The sequence below is a fragment of the Calidris pugnax genome, unplaced genomic scaffold, assembly GCF_001431845.1.
Source record: "Calidris pugnax isolate Ruff unplaced genomic scaffold, ASM143184v1 scaffold222, whole genome shotgun sequence".
Classification (NCBI taxonomy): Eukaryota; Metazoa; Chordata; class Aves; order Charadriiformes; family Scolopacidae; genus Calidris; species Calidris pugnax.
In genome coordinates this window covers 257,724-281,523 of record NW_015091085.1, presented here as the reverse complement: position 1 = coordinate 281,523, position 23,800 = coordinate 257,724, and the positions used below count along the sequence as shown (strand labels likewise).

Genomic DNA, 23,800 nt, shown 5'->3' with positions numbered 1-23,800 from the left:
CCCCTCTCCTTGGGCTGGCTTACGATCAATGAGTGTCATTGTTCTTGCTGCTGACTTGTGACTTCAGTGACTCTCATCTCATGAAGTTTCATGAGCAAAAATTGCTCTCCGAACAAAGCAGCCTTCCTAGGGCACGCTGTCACTTATTTAGATGGCCACGCTGATCTCAGCTAGCCTGCTAACACCAGTAGCTCCCTACTGGGATCCAAGCTGACCTTCCCTGGGCTCCAGCACAACGGCTCTTACCATACCCCTTGATATAACAGCACTGCCTGCCTCATTTTGACTCGCACAGGTTACTGCTCACCAGTTTGTTTTCAGGTCTGGAGACCGAGACGCCTTGTCATAAGACTAAGAAAATAGCATTACAAAATGTTTTGTCACTGACAAATGGAGCTGTAACTGCACTGGAATAAACCAGTTGAAAGAAGTTCATTCCATGCTTCACAGGAAAATTCCCAGTGAAATGGAGAAAGAAACACCGCTTTCTCCTCACAGAGCTGTGGAGCATGGATTCTTCCAAAAAAAAATCTCAGGACTCATTAGGACAAAATTAAATCTGAACCTGCATAGCAATGGGCTGTTCAGCCCATTCATCCCATACAAAAGTGATTTTTCTAGGGGACAAACAAGTCCATATATGTAACAGCCAGGGACTTGTTTGTCCTGGTGCTCTGGTGATTCCTGCAGAACTGGAAGAGACTGGCACAAATAAAAAAAAATCAGAATTTTTTTATACTGGCTTCCTGCTAAATACAAAACTGAATCACCTGGTATTATTTTTGTTTTAACTTGCCAGTATAACACAGTGACACCGTGAGATTGACTGAACATGGCTGGGATGGTTTTCCAAACTGGAATACTTCAATACAGCCATCCCCACGGGAGGTACCCTTGAGTATTTTGGGGTGTGTTACACAGAGTATAGTGATGCAACCTTCCTTTTCATCTCAAACATTATTTGGTTTGGTTTGCGTTTGCAGAGTGCCATCCACCCACAGCAAACAGTTTGGGGCAGCTGAAGAAATCACTGAGTTCAGGAGAAAAACCTAACAGTTTGAGAAGGTGTCAAAGTGTTTGTTATCAAGTTCCTTTGGGTTTTGGTGGGTTTCCCCCCCACCCCCGTGTTAAAAAAAAAAAAAGGAGATAAACACATGATGAGTATTTCCAGTGCAGTGGCCATGGCCAAGTTTGAAGAGAGGGATCATGGGGCTGCGTGCGCTGACGCAGCTCTGTTTGTGCTGCAGAAAACTCTCCCTGATTTCTGTGGAAACAAGAGTTTAGACAATGCAAAGTATAATCCCACACTAAATGCCTGCCAACGCATGAACCAGACAATCCCCCTCGCTTCTCTCATCCTCACAGTCCAAATGTGTGCTCTGGACTCCACTGAAAGCAGACCCTACGCCCTTAATCCCACATTGCCATTCCGGGACAGACTGACTCCTGACCTCTTTCATTACCATGTGCCTTTGAAAAAAAAATGAAAATGATACACAAGAGACACGGCTGAAGTAAAGCCTTACGTCAAGGAAAAATCATTGCTGTACTGTGAAGTCTAAGGTTTTGGGGAAATCCTGGTTTAACTCAGTCTATCATTAAGGCTTTTATCAAGCCACATAAAATCAAAGTTAAAAAAAAAAATCCAGAAAGATCAAGAAATCAACATGAAAAGTCTGACAAAAATTAACAATCGTACTTTAAATGAAATATGAATTCTGGGAAACAAGTATTAATCTCAGAGCAAACTCTGACCCATTAGACCAGAGGAAATCAGCTTAGGCTCATTATTACGGGATGTTAGTAAGAACAAAATTTACATTCTGTGCTTCTTTATTCAAAAGACACAAACTTTGAAAAGCAAGATTTAGTAAAGTGATTATTTAAACCTTTAACCTTATGCATACACTGAGATTTGCACACTTAAATAACCCAATTCCTAGTAGCAGGTGTGTTGCATACACTGAGATTTGCACACTTAAATAACCCGGTTCCTAGTAGCAGGTGTGTTTGTTTCAGGACACACACATCACCTTGAATGTTACAGTATTTTGGTTATAGCATTACAAACCAAAAAATCTACATGACTGCCCAGTGCAGCTGTATTTTCTGGTTGAAAGTTATTACAATCAATGGAAAAAGAAGCCCAGATCTACAATAATATCACAAATCAGCTCAGCAAAAAAACTTACACAGAGACAGCTAAAATTGTTCTTTTCTACTAAGAAACACAGGACAAATGGGGAAGGGATCGACTCTGGGCATTAAGTACATTCAGTCACCCAAATACTACGTTTCTCTACTAACAGTCTGCTAGAAACGTAACCACATCAGGTTATCAGTAATGGAAAGCACAGATTGGCTCTTCAAATATTAACTAAAATATTTCCTTACGACTCCGATGGGGGGGAGAGGGAGAGGAGAGAGCCTGTGTGTACATAAGGAACGTGGGCTCAATATACAACAGCACTAAATATTTTATCTTCCAACCAAGTTGCTACAAAAGAGGCCTGATTAACATTTCATTGCAAAAGATGCACAACTATACTAAGGGCCTTAAAAATCTACATTTAAATGGAATACCAAAAAAAAAAAAATGTTATACAAAAGCATCCTCTAGGCATTCCCTTTTAAAAGCAGTAGGTTAAAGGTTTGATTTATATAGACTTTAAAGAGGTTATACATTGCCTTTGTCACATCACAGTTTAACTGCATAGCTTCACATTTATGAAGTGGATGAAGACAATACTATTTCTGAAGTGCAAATCTAGACTTTATTTTTTTTTTGTCCATTAAAAATTCTCTCTGGTACATATAAATGCATCTAGCCTTTGAGGTAGTGTTGATTTTTTTTTTTTACCTACTTCCCTGAAAAACTAACATATGCTACAGGTTTTAATTTTATTTTACAGTAAACAGCACATGAAAGTGCTCGCCAGAATATTTATTAGATTCATCTGTTACCTTCTCGTTACAAGATCAGCAAAGAAGAAAAAAAAAATATACTCATGGTCATGCAAAAGAGCATGGTTGGTGCACCACGACTGCAATAGGGACTGGTTGATCTTTACTGACTCCTATGCTACAAATGAAAAATCCTTGGCTTTACTACATTTCAGTGTTTTAAGTGCTTGCACAAGCAACGCTGAATTACTTAAGCTCTCTGCTGTACATCACTCATAGACTAATAATTCTCACTCTGTGCAAAATCCAACTAAGCTAAATGCAAGCAACTAAACATAAAATCCAATGCTTTCTCATGAGTTGTTCCAAAGCAAAACACACCACAGGAGGGGCAGCCAGCCTCCATGGGATGCCCTCAAACTGGGGGCCCATCTTCTCACCTAACCCCCAGTGTTTACACAAGCAACTGGTGAGAGACACTAAGCAAAGGCAGCAAGCCACAGGAGAGCAGCCAACACTTAATAAAATGCAAAACACATCGCAACCTAAATATGTTAGCCTAAATGTTGAATGACTCCTAATTATTTATAATCAGCAGTCATTAGGAGTCATGCTTTTCCCCACTGATTCGTTCAGTGGGGAGGAGGCGAGCGTGAAAAACGGGTTGGCATCCTTTCTGTGGGCCAACTTCTCACAGGGACTCAGCCAAAGCCCATTAGAAAAGTACTGACCTCAATATGCTGTGGATGAGGCCCCAAACTCCACACAAGTCTCCAGCTTCCAAAGAGGTTATGTTCCACCTGGCTTTGTAGACAGAGGGAGAAGACACGATCCACCTCAAACTAGAACTTCTCTCCCAGAAGACTTTTATGCTTCCTATGAAACCCAGTCAGAGGTTAAATACTGCATAACCCCCAACTGATCTCCCACATGCTTGCAAAGTGGTGGTCACCTTCTAGAAAAAGCAAGGGAGGGAGGAGTAAGGCATTTATGCATCAACTCAAACGCACGGCAGGTGTGCCCAGCAGTAACGTGCCATTGCAGAACTCATCTGCATCTGCAGCTTGCCTGCTCCCACCCTTCAGAGAGAACCCCTCTGCATAAATGCCACACAGGTGGATCTCCAGGGAAGGTAATTGTGATAAAAATACAGAAAAAGATCATTTTTTTAAAGCATTCTTTAGCATTCAGGCTTTGCAACCATCTTATATACCCTACCTCACGTCAGACCTTTGTTACTTTCAATGAAGCCCACTGCTTTTCTGCTGGGAGGGAGTCCTACCCAGACCAAAGGTAGTCTGTATGTAAAGGCTACTAATTAAAGTGGCTCCACAAGTCATCAGCTGAATTCTCTCCCCCATCACCCTCCCCCAACAAAGTAAAACTTCTAACCGAAAGGTCGGTGATGCCAACTGGCATATACCTTCCTTGATGGTGTTGAAGATCCCAAAGGAGAAACACTTAACAAGCTGTTTGTGAAACATTAGAGGGCCACTGAGCAACGTTTGGAAAATAAAAGATCTGGGAAGTTTTACAGAGTTGCTGAAAAACACCTTTTGCGTTTCCAGCTACTTACCACAAGCCCATCACCACAACACTTCCAGAACTCCAGGAATCTGCACCATCGGATGCTTGATGACAGAGCGAGTAACACTTTCATGGATGCAGCAGTAGCATCTCTCAGACACAACTCTGGCATTTACTCTCCGAGAAGTAAATATTGACTGAGCAGCAACTCCCAGAGCATATGCAAAAGCCATCCGAACCATCGCTCCTGCCAGCGCAGACTCGTGCATTCAGAGTGACACCTGCCACTTTATTCTAACTCGTTCAACCATGTAAATCATGAGAGAGAAATCTCCTCTTACATCTGTGATGAAAAGAAGCCAAGAGATTCTCCTCTAATTTCATCCAACCTATAATTCTATTCTTAAAGGGGCATTTTACATATAACATTCCAGTTCCACCAGCACACATATAGAATCATAAATCATAGAACTGTCCAGGTTGGAAGGGACCTTGAAGATCATCTAGTCCAACCATCAACCTCACTCTGATAAAACCCATCACTAAACCATGTCTCTAAGCTCTATGTCAACCCAGCTTTTAAATCCCTCCAGGGATGGGGCCTCAACCCCTTCCCTGGGCAGCCCATTCCAAGGCTTAAGAACCCCTTCCCTGTAAAAATTTTTCCTGATATCCAATCCAAAGATATCCAAGGTCCTCATCTTCAAGCAATCACTGTTTTAAGTTCATTTTACTGTAAAAGGTTGGATTAGTGACAGTTTGGAAAGCACTACACGATGAAGTTTCCTCCACCCGGCTTAATGGCAAGGAACAAAAGGGACTTCTGAAGGAAGAGGAATGAACCCCAGCAGTTGGGGAGCCAGCAAGGATTCCTCCACCCGGCTTAATGGCAAGGAACAAGAACGGACTTCTCAAGGAAGAGGAATGAACCCCAGCAGTTAGGAAGCCAGCAAGGCATTAAGATAACATAAGTGATTGCTATACAACCCCGCAAGGTGACCTGTGTCACCTCAGCTCAGTGACCACTGGGATTATCCAACCCGCTTCCCAGCCTCCTCTTCACAGGGCCCTCAACAGATCTGCCTCACTATAGGCCTCGCTTGTTCTGTCAGGAGAGCATCCCTCTGCTCTACCTGAGAGACCTTCATGCTAAATGCCTCTATGGATCATAAATACCCTAACGGGTTTCTTTTCATTGTGAAATGTACCATAGGATCCATTGTCCTTGTCACTCCAAGCCTCACAGGAGTCCTCAGGGCATTCCAACCCTCAACAAGCACTGTAAAATGCAAATAAGTAGCACCATCCCACTTAGTACGCAATTGCAAGGGTTCATTGGGGCAATTCTTGACATCCAATTAGACCAGTAGATAATGAAGCCAGATTACTACCTACTGGTACAGACTTTTGAGAGCACGACTTCATGGTTCTGCATTGAGAAACCCAAGCAGAAGGATGCAGTGGTAAATTGGAACACCTGTAGGTGCACCCAACAAGTGCTTGATTACAGGTTTCAGCAAGAAATTTGGACGTGTGTTCCTCCACCAACAGAAGCTTCCCACCACGACAAAGATGAGAAGGTCCAGTCTGCAGTGCTTACAGACTCACAGCCAACTCATCTGCCCCAAGCAGTGATTCTACTGGTACTGGTGAGTACTGGTCTCAAAAGCACGAAACTCTCAGGAATTTCCTTTGGACATGAACAACTACCCAATGGAGGTAAGGACAAGACCTCAAATCCCCTCTTAACTGGAGCACAGCCAAGGGCTGAACATACATCTGCAGAGAGAAAACGACAGCATATCCACAAGCTGTGATGGCTTTTTTTCTCTAAACCCAACAAGAAGGCGGTCTAATAAGGGAGTTGCACATCCTTAATTATGGCGGCTCCACCACAAGTTTAACTACCATTTAGGCCATTCCAAAAACATGGCAATTGCAAAATAATTTATAACTCCTCCGTAACTGCTCATTGTGAGTAATGCACATTGTATGTTATTTTCAGACGATAGCAAAGCAGCGAGGGGTAGCACCCTGATTTGGCAGAGGTCCCTAATGACTGTCTTTCGTTAACCCCCAAAAGGAAAGAGAGAGAGAGAGAGAGACAGCCATCATCACCATCATCACCATCACCACCATCACTCATCTGGATACTTCTGGCATCCCGGAGCTAAAGGGAACACAGGGATACTCATCCTGATACAACACGTTACAAAACACTATTCCCCAGAGGATACGGGCAAGCTTATATAAGCAGCAGCGAAACTGGGCACATTTCCAGCAAATCCATCCAACTGCCTCCAGTCTCCCATTTCAAGGTAGCTGAAATAAAGTGAAATAAAGCGCCGAATAAAGTCATTTGATCCCCATCCCGTGCATTTTAATAAAAGAATGGGAAAGAACAGACACCTATTAGTGTTTGCTAATTTTTTATTTCCTACAACGCTGAAATGTAAAAACATCTTCCCCCTTTCCCCTGCCTACACGATCCCTTTTAGTTTTAAGTCATTTGCAGGCATCTCCAGCGCCGAAGCAAATAGAAATACATATTTATGAATAGAAGCCTTCTGGATCATTAAAAAAAAAAGTTGTACCAGATAACAATTTAAAAAAAAACAAAGAAAAAGAAGAAAAGTTGAACAAAAGCACTGTAAGCTCTAAGTAGAACCTCCTTTTCCCTTTTCAGCTCCTTCCATCCCTCCCTTTCAATTCCACTCCTTGAAATAAACTGGGACCACTGGGATCACATGGTTGTAGTCACATGAGCCAACTTCCCACTCTTTGCTGGGGTCTTAAGAGGAAGTTTAGACAGGATGGACCTATCTGGGAGAAGGGAACAGGTGAAGCAGCAATGTTACCATCCATGAGCCAACTTCCCACTCTTTGCTGGGGTCTTAAGAGGAAGTTTAGACAGGATGGACCTATCTGGGAGAAGGGAACAGGTGAAGCAGCAACGTTACCATCTTGTTTGCGCCATCTGCACAGTTTTATTTTTTATGCCTCACTTTTCAGGTTGGGAACTGCTTCTGCCTGACCTCCAGACCGAGCGAAAGAACCATCTACAACCTGAAGGGACAGAAAGCTGGGAAACGGATTGTCAGTGAGATCATTTCATACCTCTTCATGGCTTGTGTTGACTTAAGTTACCATCCACCTAACTTCAAGGACTCCTTACGTTTGGAAGAAGAATTAACTGTTGCTACACTTTTCAGGTTGGGAACTGCTTCTGCCTGACCTCCAGACCGAGCGAAAGAACCATCTACAACCTGAAGGGACAGAAAGCTGGGAAAGAGATTGTCAGTGAGATCATTTCATACCTCTTCATGGCTTGTGTTGACTTCAGTTACCATCCACCTAACTTCAAGGACTCTACATTTGGAAGAAGAATTAACTGTTGCTGAGTCCTGAACGCTCTCCCTTTCATTACAGCTTGATAGCCCAAGATAGACACACTGCTGTCTTCTGCAACTCCTCCAGCAGAACCAAGGAAAAGCAATTTCACTGCACTCTCAATTGCTAAAAGAATACATAAGCCAAACAAAATAAAGGATTTTCCTCTGATTCCTCTAAATTTCTCATTGTTTAGGTACGATCCATATTAAAATAAGTTTAATCCTGCAGGACAGGGAACTCTTGCAATAAGACCACCAAGGATTTGGTTTCCCCAGCAGCCAAGACTCCTGGAAGTCCAGAAGCATCTGTAGAAGGCAATACTGAGTACAGCCAGACCATGCCTGAGACCTGCAGACAGGAGGGATGCCAGTCCCATCCCTGCCGAGCTCATGCTCAGTTCAACCCCGCTTACACCGAGCCCTGGCCAGTAAATCTGGCTTATCTGGGACTGCAAAAAAGCCAGCACTCAGCACTGTGCCCACCTCCTGCTCTGGTCTTACACAGGGCTGAGGTTCTGCCTTCACCTCCCAAAAAAGCCTCTACATCTCGGAGCAGTACGCCCGGCCAAAGGCAAACACAAAAGCAGCAGGCCAAGTTATGTCCAGACACTCAAACTAAAATCTCCTGTTGCTCTCCCTTCATGTCTAACGTTTATGTCTAAAGGCAACACTTTCCCCCATAATTAAGGAGTCTGAAATACATTGTTTTTCTGAGATTCGCCTATTACAAAAATTCATGCTGTTATTTTATATTCTGTAATACTCTGTACCTGCCTACAAGCTCTTACTCCTCTACAGTTACAGTACCAGTCCCATGAACATCAATGACTTCTGTCTAACAATCCTAAAATACTGATTTTTGACAGGTTCTCAGTCCAACCATGACAACCAAAATATTCACCTGAAATCTGTTTAAATGAGAGCACCACAAAGGAGCACAGAGCCCTTCCTTTCCTTTTTCCTTTCCTTTCTCCTTTCCTTTCCTTCCCTTTTTCCTTCCCTTCCGTTTTTCCTTCCCTTCCCTTTTCCCTTCCCTTCCCTTTTCCCTTCCCTTTTCCCTTCCCTTCCCTTCCCTTCCTTCTTTTCCTTCCTTCCTTTTCCTTTAGGTCCTGCCTTTCTTCCTTTCTTTCACTCTTTCTTTCTCTCTCCCTCCCTGGTACATACCTGGTAGAATTTTTGCTATCTTTGCTCAAGGTTCTTACTAATTTATAGATATAATTATGACTTTTTTAAGAGTAGGCTTATTTTTAGCATCTGTTTTGAGCCTTGAAGATAAATGTAGCAATAAATCACAGTCCCTTGAAATATTTTCATTACTTGAGATGTTTTGGTATCCTTCATACTGGGGTTATTTCACAGCGAAAAAAATAAACGATTTCATGGTGCCAAAGGAAATATATGCAAGGCTTTAATTCTGATTTAAGCTAGATAGCTGAAGAAAAAGGTCCTTGGAAATTTCGATAGCAAAACCAACCTACCTCCTCCTATCCTCTGAACAACCAAAGGGAAGTGTTCAAAGCTGAGAACAGAGCTTCTGAATTGTTTCTGCTCTTCCATATGCAACATCAACCTCTACCACGTCAGCAACCAAAATGGTGCCTTGGAACAGGTATTTTAAGCTCAGGGAGACTGTCAGAAGAAGATGCTGATCCACATCAAACTGAAAATATTAAATAAAACCTACCATAAATATTTGTCCTTGACCAATACTTAGAAAACACGGCCCTGACTTAGGCTGGGATGAATGCTGGGAATCAAATTGGGAGAAATCCCTTGAGGGATTCCAGATCCATGTTTTTTGGGCAGAGCCACTGTGATCCTGTATCCGTGCCGGTGTTTGAAAGACACCCATGTCCATTCCCTCTAACTCTTCAGCCAAAAGTCTCTAAAGAAATAATTCATCATGCACACAATCGGAAAAGGAGAGGTTTAAAATAATGTTCAGGTAACAGATTAGAAGCCTGGCATTTCTCTGAGCAAAATTGTACTGGCTTTGCAGTGAGAGGCGCGATCCGTTATGAAAGCACTGAAAACGCTTGTGAAAAACAGAAGAGTTTTACAGCAGTTTGTGACTGAACATTCAAACATCAATTAAAGTAAACGGATTCCCATGCTGCTCCCTTGGAAGTCAATGGCAGTTGTGCCAACTGGCATCATGACAGAAGCAAAATTTATATCTTACCAAACCCCTGAAAACTGGAATAGTTCAAACTACAAGGAGTCACTCTAATTATTACAACTGCATGGAAACCAAGTCATAACTATTTTTTTCTTTTTTTTTTTTTTTCTGATCATACAGAAGAGCCTTCAAATAAGACACTGCTAAAAGAAAGCCCATTTCCAGGACTAGGTCCTGAGAAATGATCTCAAGTTTCAGAGACAAAGGTTATAATTCAGTGATCAAGGATGCTGGGAGCCCAGACGTCCCACTGAAGGGGGATGTCCAAAAAGACAATGGCTTGAGTAAGGAGACTGGAAAGCAACATGTAAGATTAAATACTTAAACCCTGGACTCATTAAAGTTGCTAAACATCCTTCCAGTATTTCAGTGAGTTGCGGACCGGGGCCTTAAATAATATAAAGCTCAGTCTTATGACTAAAGAGCAGTATGAAATTATAACTACGAATGCATACCATGCACCTTTTACAGGGTGATTTTTATCTCTTCCCTGTCTCACTGTGGATCCTGTGCTCCCCATTTTGTGCCTGAACCCCAGGAAAGGATGGATGTCAGCTGAGGTGGGGAAGCCAAGCCTCCCCTCTCCCATCCCACAGCCACCAGCCCCGACGAGCTCTCCTCCTGGCTGAGAGAAGCCATGTGGCTTCCCGGGCACTTCCAATAGGAAAAGTCCATGGAGTTGAGAAGGAAGAGTGCCAGGTGCTGCAGCCACCTCCAGAGCCACTTTTCCAATGGAAAAAGTCCATGGTGCTCTTCCTTCTCGACTCCAGGTGCTGCAGCCCCCTCCGGAGCTACGCCTTGAGGTCAGGGCTGAAATCAGCCCAGGTTTAAAGGTTTCATCATCCCAGGTGCTGAGCATCCCCCCGGGAGGATGGAAAAACTCACAAGGTCTAGCCTCCGCCCTCCTCCCCTCCAGCAGAAATACAAATTTGAGAATAAAAACAGGAAGACAGCTTACGAGGAGCATTTTATCTGAGGTAAAGTTGGAGCAGGCTGTAAACTCCCGCGGGACATCTAGGCTTACACACTTCGGATGAAACTGTAAATTGAATATTAAACACACACTTTTATCAAATCATATTTCTCCCACAGAAGGCTGAGGACTGCCTGTTTATTTTTTTAATCTGATTCCCTATGTTTACAAGTGGTAGGAAAGCTGGTTGTATCAGCCTCTCCATCTTTTTAGTTCTATTCAACTGACTTTGATTTTGTTTTTCTAACACCGCTAAGAAAACTATAATGCAAAAAAAAAAAAAAAGAAAAAAATCTATACTCTCTGAAAAGGCACTCTGAAATCCATCAACCAAGTTGTATCCATAATTGCTTCCCTGGCTTATCAAAAAAAAAAGGCTCATTTGCATTATCTGTTATCTTTAGATACCCATCCCGGTCTATAAACAGAGTTATCAATCCCGTTCAGAGGCCAGTCCACAAATTGAAGTTTTCTATAGAGGGAATTAGCTATAAACAAGCCCGAGGCAATTTTCTTTGACAGCCAATGGTAAACCATAGGAAGTAACTTTAATAGTGATTTACAGTTCTTCTCTGGTTTCCATCCAACTTTTCCTTCTTGTGCTTCTGTTCCATCCAAAAAGGAATTTTTCAGATGTTCTAATTTCCCATTCAAGATGCAATCAATCCCAACTCTAGGTGTGTCTAATCCAATTTTTACGGTATGTTCATGGGCCAGCACCAGAGAAAAAGAACTCTCTTTTTATTTTCTTTCAATTGCCTCTGCTGCAATCACAAGACTTGTCATCTCCTGGTGTGAAATGCACAACAGTAGAAGAGAGAGCGAAGGAGATTTGAGAGAGAGAGAGAGAGAAATGAGCCAACCTACCGAAGAGAAAGGGGAGAAGAGATACATGAAAATAACATTAACATTTTTGAATTATCCTACATGAAAGCTTCCACTTACCAGAATAATTAATTAACTCAAGATTTTTAAAGCCTGCGCAGAGTTTTTAAGTTCCTCATTTAAATCACAATATGGGGCTAGAAGTGGGATACTTAGGGATGGACTCCAGCCTCACACCACCCATCTTCCTCATCTACACCACGGTGCAGTCAGACTCAGGTCCTGTACTGCTTGCTTCCACACACCACCCCTACAGACACCAGTAAACCCCGTGGCCCGACCTCCCACACCACCAAGGACTGCTCCTCCCTTACAAACCAAAGGTCTTTTCTCTCAACAGCTTAACATACCTCTGGCTAACTCCAAACTTCCAAGAAGCATACCTTTAAAATATTTATTTTTCAATCTCTAATGACGAAGTATCTCTAAGCCACTGTGGCACAGAGTGGATCTTAACGTGCATCACAGGCACAGCAGAGAAATAACAAGCAGGGGCATGGTTCCTCTCTGGGGGAACTACAGCAATAGAAGGGGGAGCAGCCAAAAACCCACTGATGAGAGAGAACTAGGTGGATTTCAGCCTGTGAGAGCAGCTGCAGAACAGAGGAGAATTACACTCAAGAGTTTAGCAATTAATAAATATCCCCTTTACCAACACACCAACAAAAATTGTTTCCTTTTACATTCAAGCAAAATACATTTATAACTGAGACCATGAAGCCTGTACACACTCCTATTCCTTTTCTCCCTGTATAAAATACACATGGGGGGGGGGAATATATATATATGTGTGTGGATTATTTTTCCCCTGACTGAAAGCTACCCTAATGGGCAGGCACTAATGGATTTGAAGTGATAAGGAAAAGGCGGACATGCAAAAATGCTCCAGAACTTCTGTTCCTAATCAATCACCAGAGATCAGTGACGTCATTCAAGCCTTTGATCAGAGCTCCCCTTTCAAGCTTAAAAAGGGGGGGATAGATTGACCCACACCAGCGGAGGGACCGCAGAAACACCTAGGATACAATTCACAGGGAAATATGAGAAGTCACCAGCATCCCTCCTCAGAAAAACTATCCCTTCCCACCTTCCTGGAGGAATACAGCTCGCATTCCAGAGCAGCCGAGCACCAACAACAGATTTATCCCTTTCCCCAACAATTAGAAAACAACCAGGGAAACAACACATCACCAAATCCTTTCAGGTTTTATTTCCCACGCATTTTACCCCGAGCAGGAGGTTTGTTACGTTTGCTGGCGTTTAAAAATCTTCTTTTTTTTTTTTCCAAAGAGCAGCATTAACGGCTGAAGTCTGACACTCGTTTTTAAAGGAGAAATAATTTTCAGGAGAAGCAGCATCGCGGCAAAGCGCTGGCTACACTTAGCATCAGCCTTTGTCCACGTCAGGGCATTCAGAGAGTTGGGATCACTAATCCCACTTCAGCTAAAATTGAGCTCCATTGTTTCTCAGTTCATCTGAGTTTCCATGGCACTTACTAGGACTTAAGTGTTATTTACTTAGGGCGGTTTGGTTAAAAACAAAAACCAATAACTAAGTCTTAACGTGAGCATCAGGTTTGCTTTTTTTCTTTTTTTTTTTTTCTTCAGCATTTTACAATCTCAGTGACTTCTCTTCCGTCTGAAAATCTTCAAGAAAAAAACAAAGTTGAAAATAGACCTGAAAACGTGCACTTCAGTCTTTTGGCTTGATTTTCCCCCATGTGTATTTTTTAAAAAATCTAATTGAGCCTCCCGAGCAGCGGCAAAAATGTAGTTTATTATCTCCCTCATCAGGTGATCAATGATTTCATTAATAAGACAGATAACAAAACTGTCATATCATCGACACAGTTATGAAAGATGATCCTGGCTTCTTGCTCCATTTTCCAAGGTCTGGGATTCTCTGTGGCAGCTCTGAGTCCATTCAATATTTTCCACAGACAGAGAAAAGTGAAAATCCATTTTGAAACCAATTTCAATTAGGATCCAGAAGCTGTTATCACAGGTGTCGCAGAATGGGCCCGTAAGTGGAAATGTCGCCTATCCATTCTGAAATGAAACCTTATCAGGGGCCACGAAGATGGCTGAGGACAGCCTATCTGTAAATTACTTTTCGTCCTGTGTTAACTCAACCCTAGTTCTGTCATATGGAATTCTTTCCGGCCCCTCGTAATCATCTAATGACTAACTAGGCCCTGCACCAAAACGCCTTTTTATTCTGCCCGGGTTTCCCCCCGCCGAACAGGGGCTGCAAATGCAAATAACCTCACCCCGAGCCCGGCGTATTTAGTAATATCATTTAAAGCTCTCCTAAGTTTATTACGGGGAAGAGAGGGGCTTGCATTTCTGAAGCCTGTCTCCACCCATTGCATTCCTGGTGATTTTTCAATTGCAAACTCCAAGGCCCAGTTATTTCATTAATTCAGCACCCAAGTAGTGAGGCTTTTCTCTCACATCTTTCAGTCTCCTTTTAGCAAATTATCCCATGACGGAGGATTTATTCAGTCAAAGACCTCGGACTTTGAGAGGCAACAAAAGAATCAAGAGACTTTCTGGTCCACCTGCCTGGCGAATGATGAGGCAGGGTAAAGCCTCCCCTAGAGAAACCAATCAAACCATTGTGTGGCACAGTCAGACCTTTTCAACTGTCAAGCCAGGAGAGCAGGAAAAGAGATGAAAGAACTCAGGATGAAGCTACCATTTACAGAACCATGTGGGAATGGTCTCCGAAGATTTAATAATTGGGATGGAACTCAACTTTCCGAAAACTAAAAGAAAGAAAGAGAAAGGGGAAAAAAAAAAAAAAAAAAAAGGAAAAAAGAAAAGAAGGAGAAGAAAAAGGAGAGAAAGAAGGAGAGAAAAGAAAGAGAGCAGGAGGAGGGGAAAACAAAAAAAAAAAAAAGGGAAAAAAAAAGAAAAGAGGGAGAAGAGAAAGGAGAGAAAGAAGGAGAGAAAAGAAAGAGAGCAGGAGGAGGGGAAAACACTACCGGTCAGGCCCAGAAGGAACTTTTCTAACCAAATCCTCTGTTGTTATGTATGAACCCCTTCGCTGCAAAAGAAGAGAAAAGCAAGCACACGACAGGGACAGAGAGAGAGCAAGAAAGAGAGCCCACAGTTTGCAATGCTAACTGAAGTTTCAGTGATTTATCATCCCACCCTAGGAAAAACTCCATCAGTACACATCTGTGCTATTTAGCAGAACAAAAAAAAAAAACCACAAAAACACTTAAGTTTGGGATATCTGGGTGCATTGTGAAGCTATTTTACGTGTGGGACTTAAGTTTTCACATTTTTCACTTGGCTGCATGGGGAACATGCATAAAAAGTGGTACTAAACGGATGGAAACCGGCGCATTTTAAGCGGTTGGCATGTGCAAAGAATGTGCACACACAGCTCCTGTGTAGCAAGATTCCAGCTGATCGCAGGCACACCACTCCGAACTGCTTTTTGATAATCTGACCCACAAAGCCTTACAAGCCAAATATTAAAAATCATCTGAACAAAATCCAGTATTTCCTATGTACTTCTCTTTCCCAAAGAGCCCCTGCGCACTTGAAAGATACAATGAAGTTACTTGAAGATCACATTTACAAGTAAATCCACATTTTTCTGAATTGCCAGCCTTATGAACAAAAAATAGAATCTGCAAATTAAATTGTGACCACTTGCAGTACACATCAAAGGCAAAGACTTTTAATGGGAAATAAGATAATAACGTGGCAATAAATCTATCTCATTCCCTCTTAGTTGGGATGGCAAAAGAATGCATCTCCCTCTCCTCCCGCCCTCACCCCTAAAATAATGAGGTATGGCTTGGAAAGAATACAGAGAATGTAGTTTTAATACAGTACCTTCTTTACATAATCACATACCATACCCTCAGCACACTTCACTCACTTATTGGCATATGTATTTAGTAACAATTTCTATGTAAGCAGAAGCTGAGGCTTCACATCTTCCGGAAAAGAAAAAGAAAAAAAAAATTAAAAAAAGGCAGAGGGGGAGTAAATAGAAACATACAGAGCAGGGATATAATCAAATGCAACACTGACGCCTGATTATTTCCTTTTAACTGGAGACAGATATGAAACAGAAAACATCTCGAAAAGAAAAGATGAATGCCATTTGAAAACCTGTTAAGTAATTTAATTACTCCAACTGCCTTAATTTACACAGCTCAAATCGTAAAGCCAAATGCTGCGCCTGCCAGAGGGGTTGCCTGGTTTTAAGTCAATTAGAAGGATTTTTAAAAATTCTCTTTATTTGCTTTATGAAGAAGCTCTACTCCACGTAGCTCCTTCGCTTGCAGATTTCCAAGTCTGGTCTCTTCTCAGGACCCAGGAAAACTCTCAGAGACTTTTCTGCCGTGGTATTTTTTGGGTGCCCTTCCAATCCTCCCCAGCCACCCAGCACCCATGGGCTTGCTGACACCCCTTTCCAGTGGTGGGGAGGGAGGTGCCATCGCTCAGAGCAGCCGTGCAGGGTCATTAGGAGGAAATTTTCTCTTTTGGGGTACCTTCCCCAGAGACCAGCGCTTAACGGCAGTGAGCAAGCCCTTTTCTGGAAGGCTCACAACATCACTGAAGCTTCAGCTGCCAGAAGCCTTTTTCCTACTAAAAATCAAACCTCTTGGTTGCTCTTCCCAACCTCCCCAGTACCGTGGGCTGTAATGCCTGAATTTTTTGAGGGCTGACTGATAAAGGACTCCTGCAAAACAAAGCATAAGCTACAGAGCACGGTACCGATGCCATGTTGCAGAGACCCACTTACTCTGTTTTAAAAACCCAGGTAAAATCATAATATTGCGTCTTGGGCGTTTTGGGTAGGGTTTTTTTTTGTTGTTTTTTTCAGGAAAAAAAATCCCCAGTGTATAATTCCCTAAATTTAACCTCCACCTTGTCCAGGTGGCAAGCTTCTGCTGCTAACTAATGTTTTCTCCCGATTCCACCTCGTGTTATCCAGCAGGATGTTAAGTCATTACTTACTGATTACAGTGATTGCAGGGATAAGCCACTCAATCATCTCTTTCTGGAACTTGCAAAGGGATACAGCAGGATTGACATTTAATATCCCTTATGCTATTAACCACTGCAGGGAGGGGAGAGAAGGGGGGGGAAAAAAGGAGGGAAATCTCAGCAGAATTAATGAAGCAATACCGTATTGCACTTGCAGATGATTGGCTTTAGAGCAGGGCAAGGGTAGGGCTGGCTCACTGAGGAACACCACCAGAAAATAATATCAGGCAGAATGAGTTACTACGGTCTTCAATAAACTCTTAACTTGATGCCTGGAATTTTATTAGTAAGCATAAAGGACCACGGGTGCATTACTCCGAATGAACGTGTATTTAATCAGCTACTCACATCAGATTACAATATACCAAGACATGCAGTCCCCACTTAATTACAACCTCCAATATTTCCAAGCATCAGGAGAGCTCATCCTCCCCAAGGATAGGTACCTTCCTTCAGTTTATTCTCCTAGGACCTGGCCACAATTATTAGAACAGAAGGGTATGCAAAATCTGACAAGTTCAGGTCCTTGCCCTTACTTTTCCACACCCCAACACGTGACCATTCTACCCTTATTTTTCGTGCCTCCATGTGCCACCATCACACATAGGAATTACTTGCAAGATTTGTCTCGCTGAGAAATGAAACCCTTCAAAAAAACTATACATTGAAGATCATCACTTCCAATATCTAATAGTACAGGATGTTGTTTTCTCCTTGATCTGAAAATGAGAGGTGAAGAGGGCCCTTCCATCCCCTCTGATTTCAGGAGAGGAGGAAGGCATCTCCTGATCTCTTTGCAGAATCAAGTCTCATCTAATCAATTCGGGACTCAATTTGCAGGCCACTAAAATAAGTACAGGCAATGTTTCGTGATACCTAACAACCTCTTTTGAACCCTGACCTCTCAACGGGACCCTGAACACATCAGTCCAACGAGGGGGCCCAAAATGGGTATTATGATTAATGCCTATTTTATGGTGAGCTCGAAAGCAAGCAGCAGGACAAGCAACCAACTCAAAGTTTAAACAGGAGAAGTGACTCTCACAGGGCTGCAGACAGCTGAATACGTCTCTCATTCAGTCCTGAAAGAACTACTAGGAAGAAAAAAAAAAAAAAAAAGAAAAAAAACGAGATGTAGATGAAACTGGCTTTTCTTCTGAAAGAATCAAAGTGGACGAATGAACTTCCTCTCATTTATTCATCTATCAAGCTTGGTTTTAAGTTACATCATCATTAAGATAATAATTTCTGCTTTCTATCACTTTAAAGTATGTTCTCAATAACTATCTGATTCTGATAAAGGTAGTCAAGTCCACAACCTACATACGTTTATAATTAGCTTTTTTTTTTTTTAAGGCAGAGTAATAGGTTAATAAGAAATATCAGATTACACTGGAACGAGCTCATGGGTCAAAAACTAGACAAAACACATCAAACTGAAAATAAGTGCTTGCCTGTCAGACACTGAAGGTCTCCCTATACAATAACTGCATTGTTTTAATGCAACGTTAAAAACACCAGTTTAGAGCCAAAATGTGCAAAAGAAGAAAGCATTTTAGTCACCAACAAAACTTACAAGCCAAACAGTAAATAAATCAGGGTTGAGCACAGTATTATAATGTCATAACGGTCTCCAAGCAATGCTGCAAAGTGCAAGTTTGCCTTGTAAAAGTGTTCATTCATCCTACGCTGAAATTCCCTGTACTTTTTAGAAAAGAAAGCAAACAATTGATTATACCCGTACTACAGATTGAGGGAATAAATAAATAAATACATGGCATCTAGCTGAGGGCTGTGATAGGTTAGCGTGGGGTTTGTTGGTCAATGCCTCTGAGGAAGTACTCTAATTCTGATTCACCTACAAAGCAGAGCACAGAGTGGAAGCGGCCAGCCTGGCAAAGCATTAAAGCCACTGCCTAATTGTAGGCACGCAAATACCCTCACAGGGGCCAAGGGAGCCATTCCTCTGCCTAAAGCAAGGCTGGAGAGCAGAAAGCTGGAGAGCTTGCTGGACTGGAGCTGAAGGTTCATGCTTGCAGCAAGGCAAGTCACACTGCGAAACCCTGCAGCCTTCACAGCCTTCACCTGAAGGTTTCTTCTTAACACCAAGATTACTTGAAATTATAGGAGATATCGGATTATCCAACAGAGGTCTAGCAGGGCAGACCTGTAATACCACAAAAAGGCTCCTCAAGTGGAGCACAGAACTAACTTTAATGAGTTTATCAATGGATATAGAATCACAGAATGATATGGCGTTTGAAGGGACCTCTGGAGATCATCTAGTCTCCAACCCCCCTGCCAAAGCAGGGCCACCCACAGCAGGTTGCACAGGAACGTCTCCAGGTGGGTTTGGAATGTCTCCAGAGATGGAGACTCCACCACCTCTCCGGGCAGCCTCTTCCAGGGCTCTGCCACCCTCACAGGAAAGAAGTTCCTCCTCATGTTTAGGTGGAACTTCTTGTCCTGTCACTGGGCACCACTGAAAAACAACTGGCCCCATCCTCCTGACACCCACCCTTTAACACCATACCTCTCTTCAGAAAGCTATTCCTTGCACAACTTGATAGGAACCTGCGTGTGCACGGAGCAGCTTTCAGGATGATGACCTAAATACATGCATAGACATGGTAGGGGTCTTGCTGCTTAGTCTCCAGAGAAGTGGCAGGGATGGGCACGTGAGAAGACAAAGCCTGACTTCATACACAGCAAGGATGGTCCAGGATGCTGGGCTCATTACTCTGCTGGAAGACCAGTGACGTGGTCACTCTAATTATTTGTTACTGTTACTACTTTGCCAAAGCAAAGTCTGAGGCTATCATATCACACCATACACAAAATTAAGCTCACTTTCTTCCCTACCACAAACTTCTAATTCATGAAGCCTTTTGTGGATGAGCATCTCCGTCAGCAGTTTCCTTTAGCAGTGTTCCCCCCCTTGGATATTAGCCTGGCAGTAAATATAGCAGTCAAACAAAGAAGGAGTTAAAGGAACAATTTGCAATTTATCCTAGTAAACCGCCTGCAGTTTGGTTGAGATACACAAAATGAAACACAAAGGAGAAAAGATCAAAAGCTTGCAAAAATGAATTCAAAACAAAAGCAAGAGCGGTCCCAAATGACAAAGTCCCACTGGGGGATCAAAGTGCACCAAAGATTTTTGTTAGTTATTACAAATTATGATATTTTTTTTTCCCTTCACTTTTTCAATCACGTATTTTTTAAAAGAAGTTTTAATTTGCTCCAGCACTAAGACCTTCCCCACATGTTGCGGCCCGGAGCGCATTTTAATGGCTTAGTTATAAACCCCTGAAATTAGGGGTTTATAATGGAAATGCTGGCAGGCCCTTATCTAACGCAGTACAAGCCATTTTAGCGGTATGGCCAGAGTCTGAAGTTAGGTGAGCAGCCCCAGAAACCTTTTTTGTGTTAAGCAGTGACAGGAACTGGGCAGAAGTGGCTAACGGGTCAACGACAGCCCACGCTTGCGTAGTGTTAGAGCCTACAACCCAACAGGGACCTTCCAAGGGGCACCCAAAAGCCTGGGTCTCTTCACTTGCCTTAGGTACTTAGGGCTAAGACAGGACCTGCCCTTCCACATCACCTTTTCCTTCACATCTTGGTTTACAGCAGGGTCTTCAACAAACAGTTCGCACCTCGTAACCATTTTAAAGCCTCAATATTCAGGTTAAGGTAGGTTCTCCTCCTGGGTATGTCACTAACCCCTCGGAGCTGTTGAAATAATGGCATTTTCTTTGCTTCTTCATGATGGTGAGCTCTGCATAAAACTGGCAACTAAGAGTTTTCTATCTATTTATGATCCAAGCACTGACTGACTCTTTCAGAGGACAGCAGAGCCACTGAGAAAATACTGGTTTCCACATCCCACCTCAGACAGCCCTCACTCAAGTACCTTGCCAAGTTTGCTAATTAAGCAGAGAAGGACTGATATTAGACGTGCTCATGAGGTGACATGGCTACGATAGGCAGATGTTGCTCTGCAGAGCCTTCTGAAGAAACCAGCGTGGATCATTCCATCCTTTTGTTATTTTTAAGGGTACCTTACCTTGTTTAACACAGCATTCAAATGCAAATCACTACCATTTAACATTACCACAGCCCTCTGCAAAAAAAAAAAGGGGCACTGAATCAACAAAAGCTGCATTTTTTTGTAGGAGGGGTGTCCTATATCAACTGATGATGTTCCTGTAATAATACTCATTGCAGCATTAAAGAACAAAAGATGCAAATGCAATGCAAGCTCCAGCTTTCATGCAAATCGCTCCTTGTCACCAAAATTCATTATCATGACAATCACATCTGCAAGAAGTAAAAGTATAAAACATTGCAAAAGTAAAACTCATGTTTAAGTTCCTGAAGTTTTGGTATTTCTTAGCATTTGTTTTGGTACGTGCTCCGTGGAGTCTCTACACTCAAAGGAAATTTTTCATCTCCAGCAAGGAATGGAAATTTTTACCCCTCTGAAGGCTAACCCTGGATCTCTGGAAAACCATTTGCTTGGTTACACATGAAGGTAGATTAGAAACCCAAACCTCGGAGACCCTGGTGACTTCCCTAAATACAAAGACTAACAAGACCAACCCTTAGTCACTAAAAACAAAGGAAACTGTCATTACCTTAACAAAAGGAGGCCTCAGGCCCCAGGATGTGTACTACATTAGCATCTCCTTCCATTAAGAGGAGACAATTCTAGTGACAGAAATCTCTAGTCATTCATTAGACTTATAATCATTCCAGCTCTTGGAGTTTGATGCCCCTGACACCCAGGGATACACCACCTAAATGAAGCAGGTAGTTAAGAACTAATATGACCGTTAAAGCTGATAGGCAGAGTAGAGAGAAAAAACCGATTCGACCACAGGGTAAATCAGTGTCAGAATCAGGCAAAAACATCTTGAAGGCTTTATTTTTAGCCCTCTCAACCTAAATGTTTAACGATAACGTTAAAGCTAGCCCAAACAGTCAGAGGTATGTGCCAATATTGAGATTGAGTACAAACCCCTGACACATCAAACAATACGTGTATGTGTTTAAGTGTGCATCTGTTTGAAAAGTTGGGCCAATGTGGAAAATCCTATTATCGGGGGGAAAAAAAAAATACAATGGGGAGCTCTTCAGCTAATGTGAACCACTGTAATTCTATTGACAGCAACGGATCTGTGCTGACTTACACCAGCTGAGGATCTCATTTCATATGCCTCAGAAAACTGATGCAACTTTTTCCATAGCCACTCAAGAGTTTCTAGGCTCTCGTGGGGATCAACTCCAACTAGTAGGTCAGCAGGTGCTGAGTTTGCTTTGAATCTGCAGCCCAGTCACACAGAAGGATACTGGGATATGTGCCATCTAATTTTTACTGACCCACAGAGATTCCCCTCTCGTATGGCTGTAGGATTCATGTATTTTCTGCTTTAGTTCAGTGGGAGATACATGCTGCAGAAACCTTTCTTCAAGACATCAAAGTGAGAACCTGACCTGGCCCACAAGCCCAGGGAAGCGAGCATGATGGAAGCAGAAAGGATGAACAAAAAATGTTTTTCCACACCAGGACTCCAAAATATGCAGAAAGACATCTTCCGTTTTTAACCATTATTAGATTGATTTGCAAAAAAAAAAACCACCAACAATTAATCTGCAGCTATTCAAAATCCACTAAAGGTCTAAAATCTGCCCACACCTTTTCAAGCAGTTTTCCTTCCTAATGCAAAGAGAGTTTTGCATTAGTAGAGACCAACACACTCAGCCTTCTTACACTGAACAATCCCAGGGCTGGGATTACACGCTCTCCAGAGAGGCAGAGAACATGTAAAATTGTCAAGTGAGGTAATCTCTGGGGAGAATTAAGCAAACTACCCCAGTTTTGCAAATCCACAAGCTGCACATTCACAACTTGGAAATGAATTCACGGGAGGATACACTCTTAGCTTGATGTTTTGTCCCCGGCCATTAAAGAACTTTGGGGAGGTGGGGGCAGCCCTTTGTGAGAAGCAAGTTTATTTGTAAAAGAAGAGAAGGGAAGGAAAAAAAAAAACCTTTGCCATTAATTTTGACAGAGCTACTTCTGCCTCTTTTGTAATAACTAATTATCTAACTAGCGTAAGAGATTTCAATGGCCAAATGCAAAGCATTAGCAAGCCCTGCCAGGCTAATCAAGACAATTTCCAAAACGCCAAAAACAGGAACTTCCTATAATAAATAACTTAGCACATTTACATCTCAAATTAGAACATCTGGAAGAAAAAGACTACGCCTGATGCCAAAACAGGCCTTATTGTATCCTACCACTTTCCACCACCACCCCCCTACCCCCCCTCGTTCGTTTTCTTTAGCCTTTCCTTAGAACAAACACTGATCCAGGTGCAAATGCTCAATTCACAAGGAATGCAGTGAACATAAAATTACTGTAGGTTTGGCTGCTAGTAAATCCCTGCTGTTACTCACCATTGGAAGTTGTGCTGGAGGCAACAGCTTTCTCACTGACATCTGTTCGACTGGAGCATTTCACGATGGAATTCTCCACTTTTTTCTTCTCCGTCGTGGTAGAGCTATGGGACTGCGCCTCCATGATGACTTCTCATTACTTCAGATCTCCTCGTGCTAATACCTGAACGAAAAAAGAGAGCCATAAACTTTAAAACTATGCAAAAGCTTAGCCCAAAACCGCTCACACCTCTCACCTGAAGAAGAGCCTGCAGGACATCTGAATTAGCAGCCCACAGGCCAACAAATGGCCTGGATGCCCATCAAATCATGTTTGCATGCACTAATTCCTGAGGAATTTAAGGAAACACTAACACCAAAAAGAAGTAGGTTTGCCTTTAAAGAGAATCAGCATCAAAATCACTACGCTGCTTGATGGGTAGGTCAATTTTTGGAAGCCTGTAGGGTTTTAATGGACCCAGGG

The 23,800-nt window shown here is 42.5% G+C and overlaps 1 protein-coding gene across 2 annotated transcripts in view; it reads right to left on the bottom strand.

Moving 5' to 3' along the window:
* GLI3 (GLI family zinc finger 3) overlaps positions 1–23,503 on the bottom strand; it is a 248,551-nt gene extending 225,048 nt beyond the window's left edge. For both annotated transcript variants that reach the window (XM_014957727.1, XM_014957728.1), the window contains exon 1: positions 23,338–23,503. In XM_014957727.1, coding sequence (XP_014813213.1) covers positions 23,338–23,461 — 124 coding nt within the window. In that variant the 5' untranslated portion in view covers positions 23,462–23,503. The remainder of the gene's footprint in view (positions 1–23,337) is intronic.
* Between the last annotated feature and the right edge of the window lie 297 nt (positions 23,504–23,800).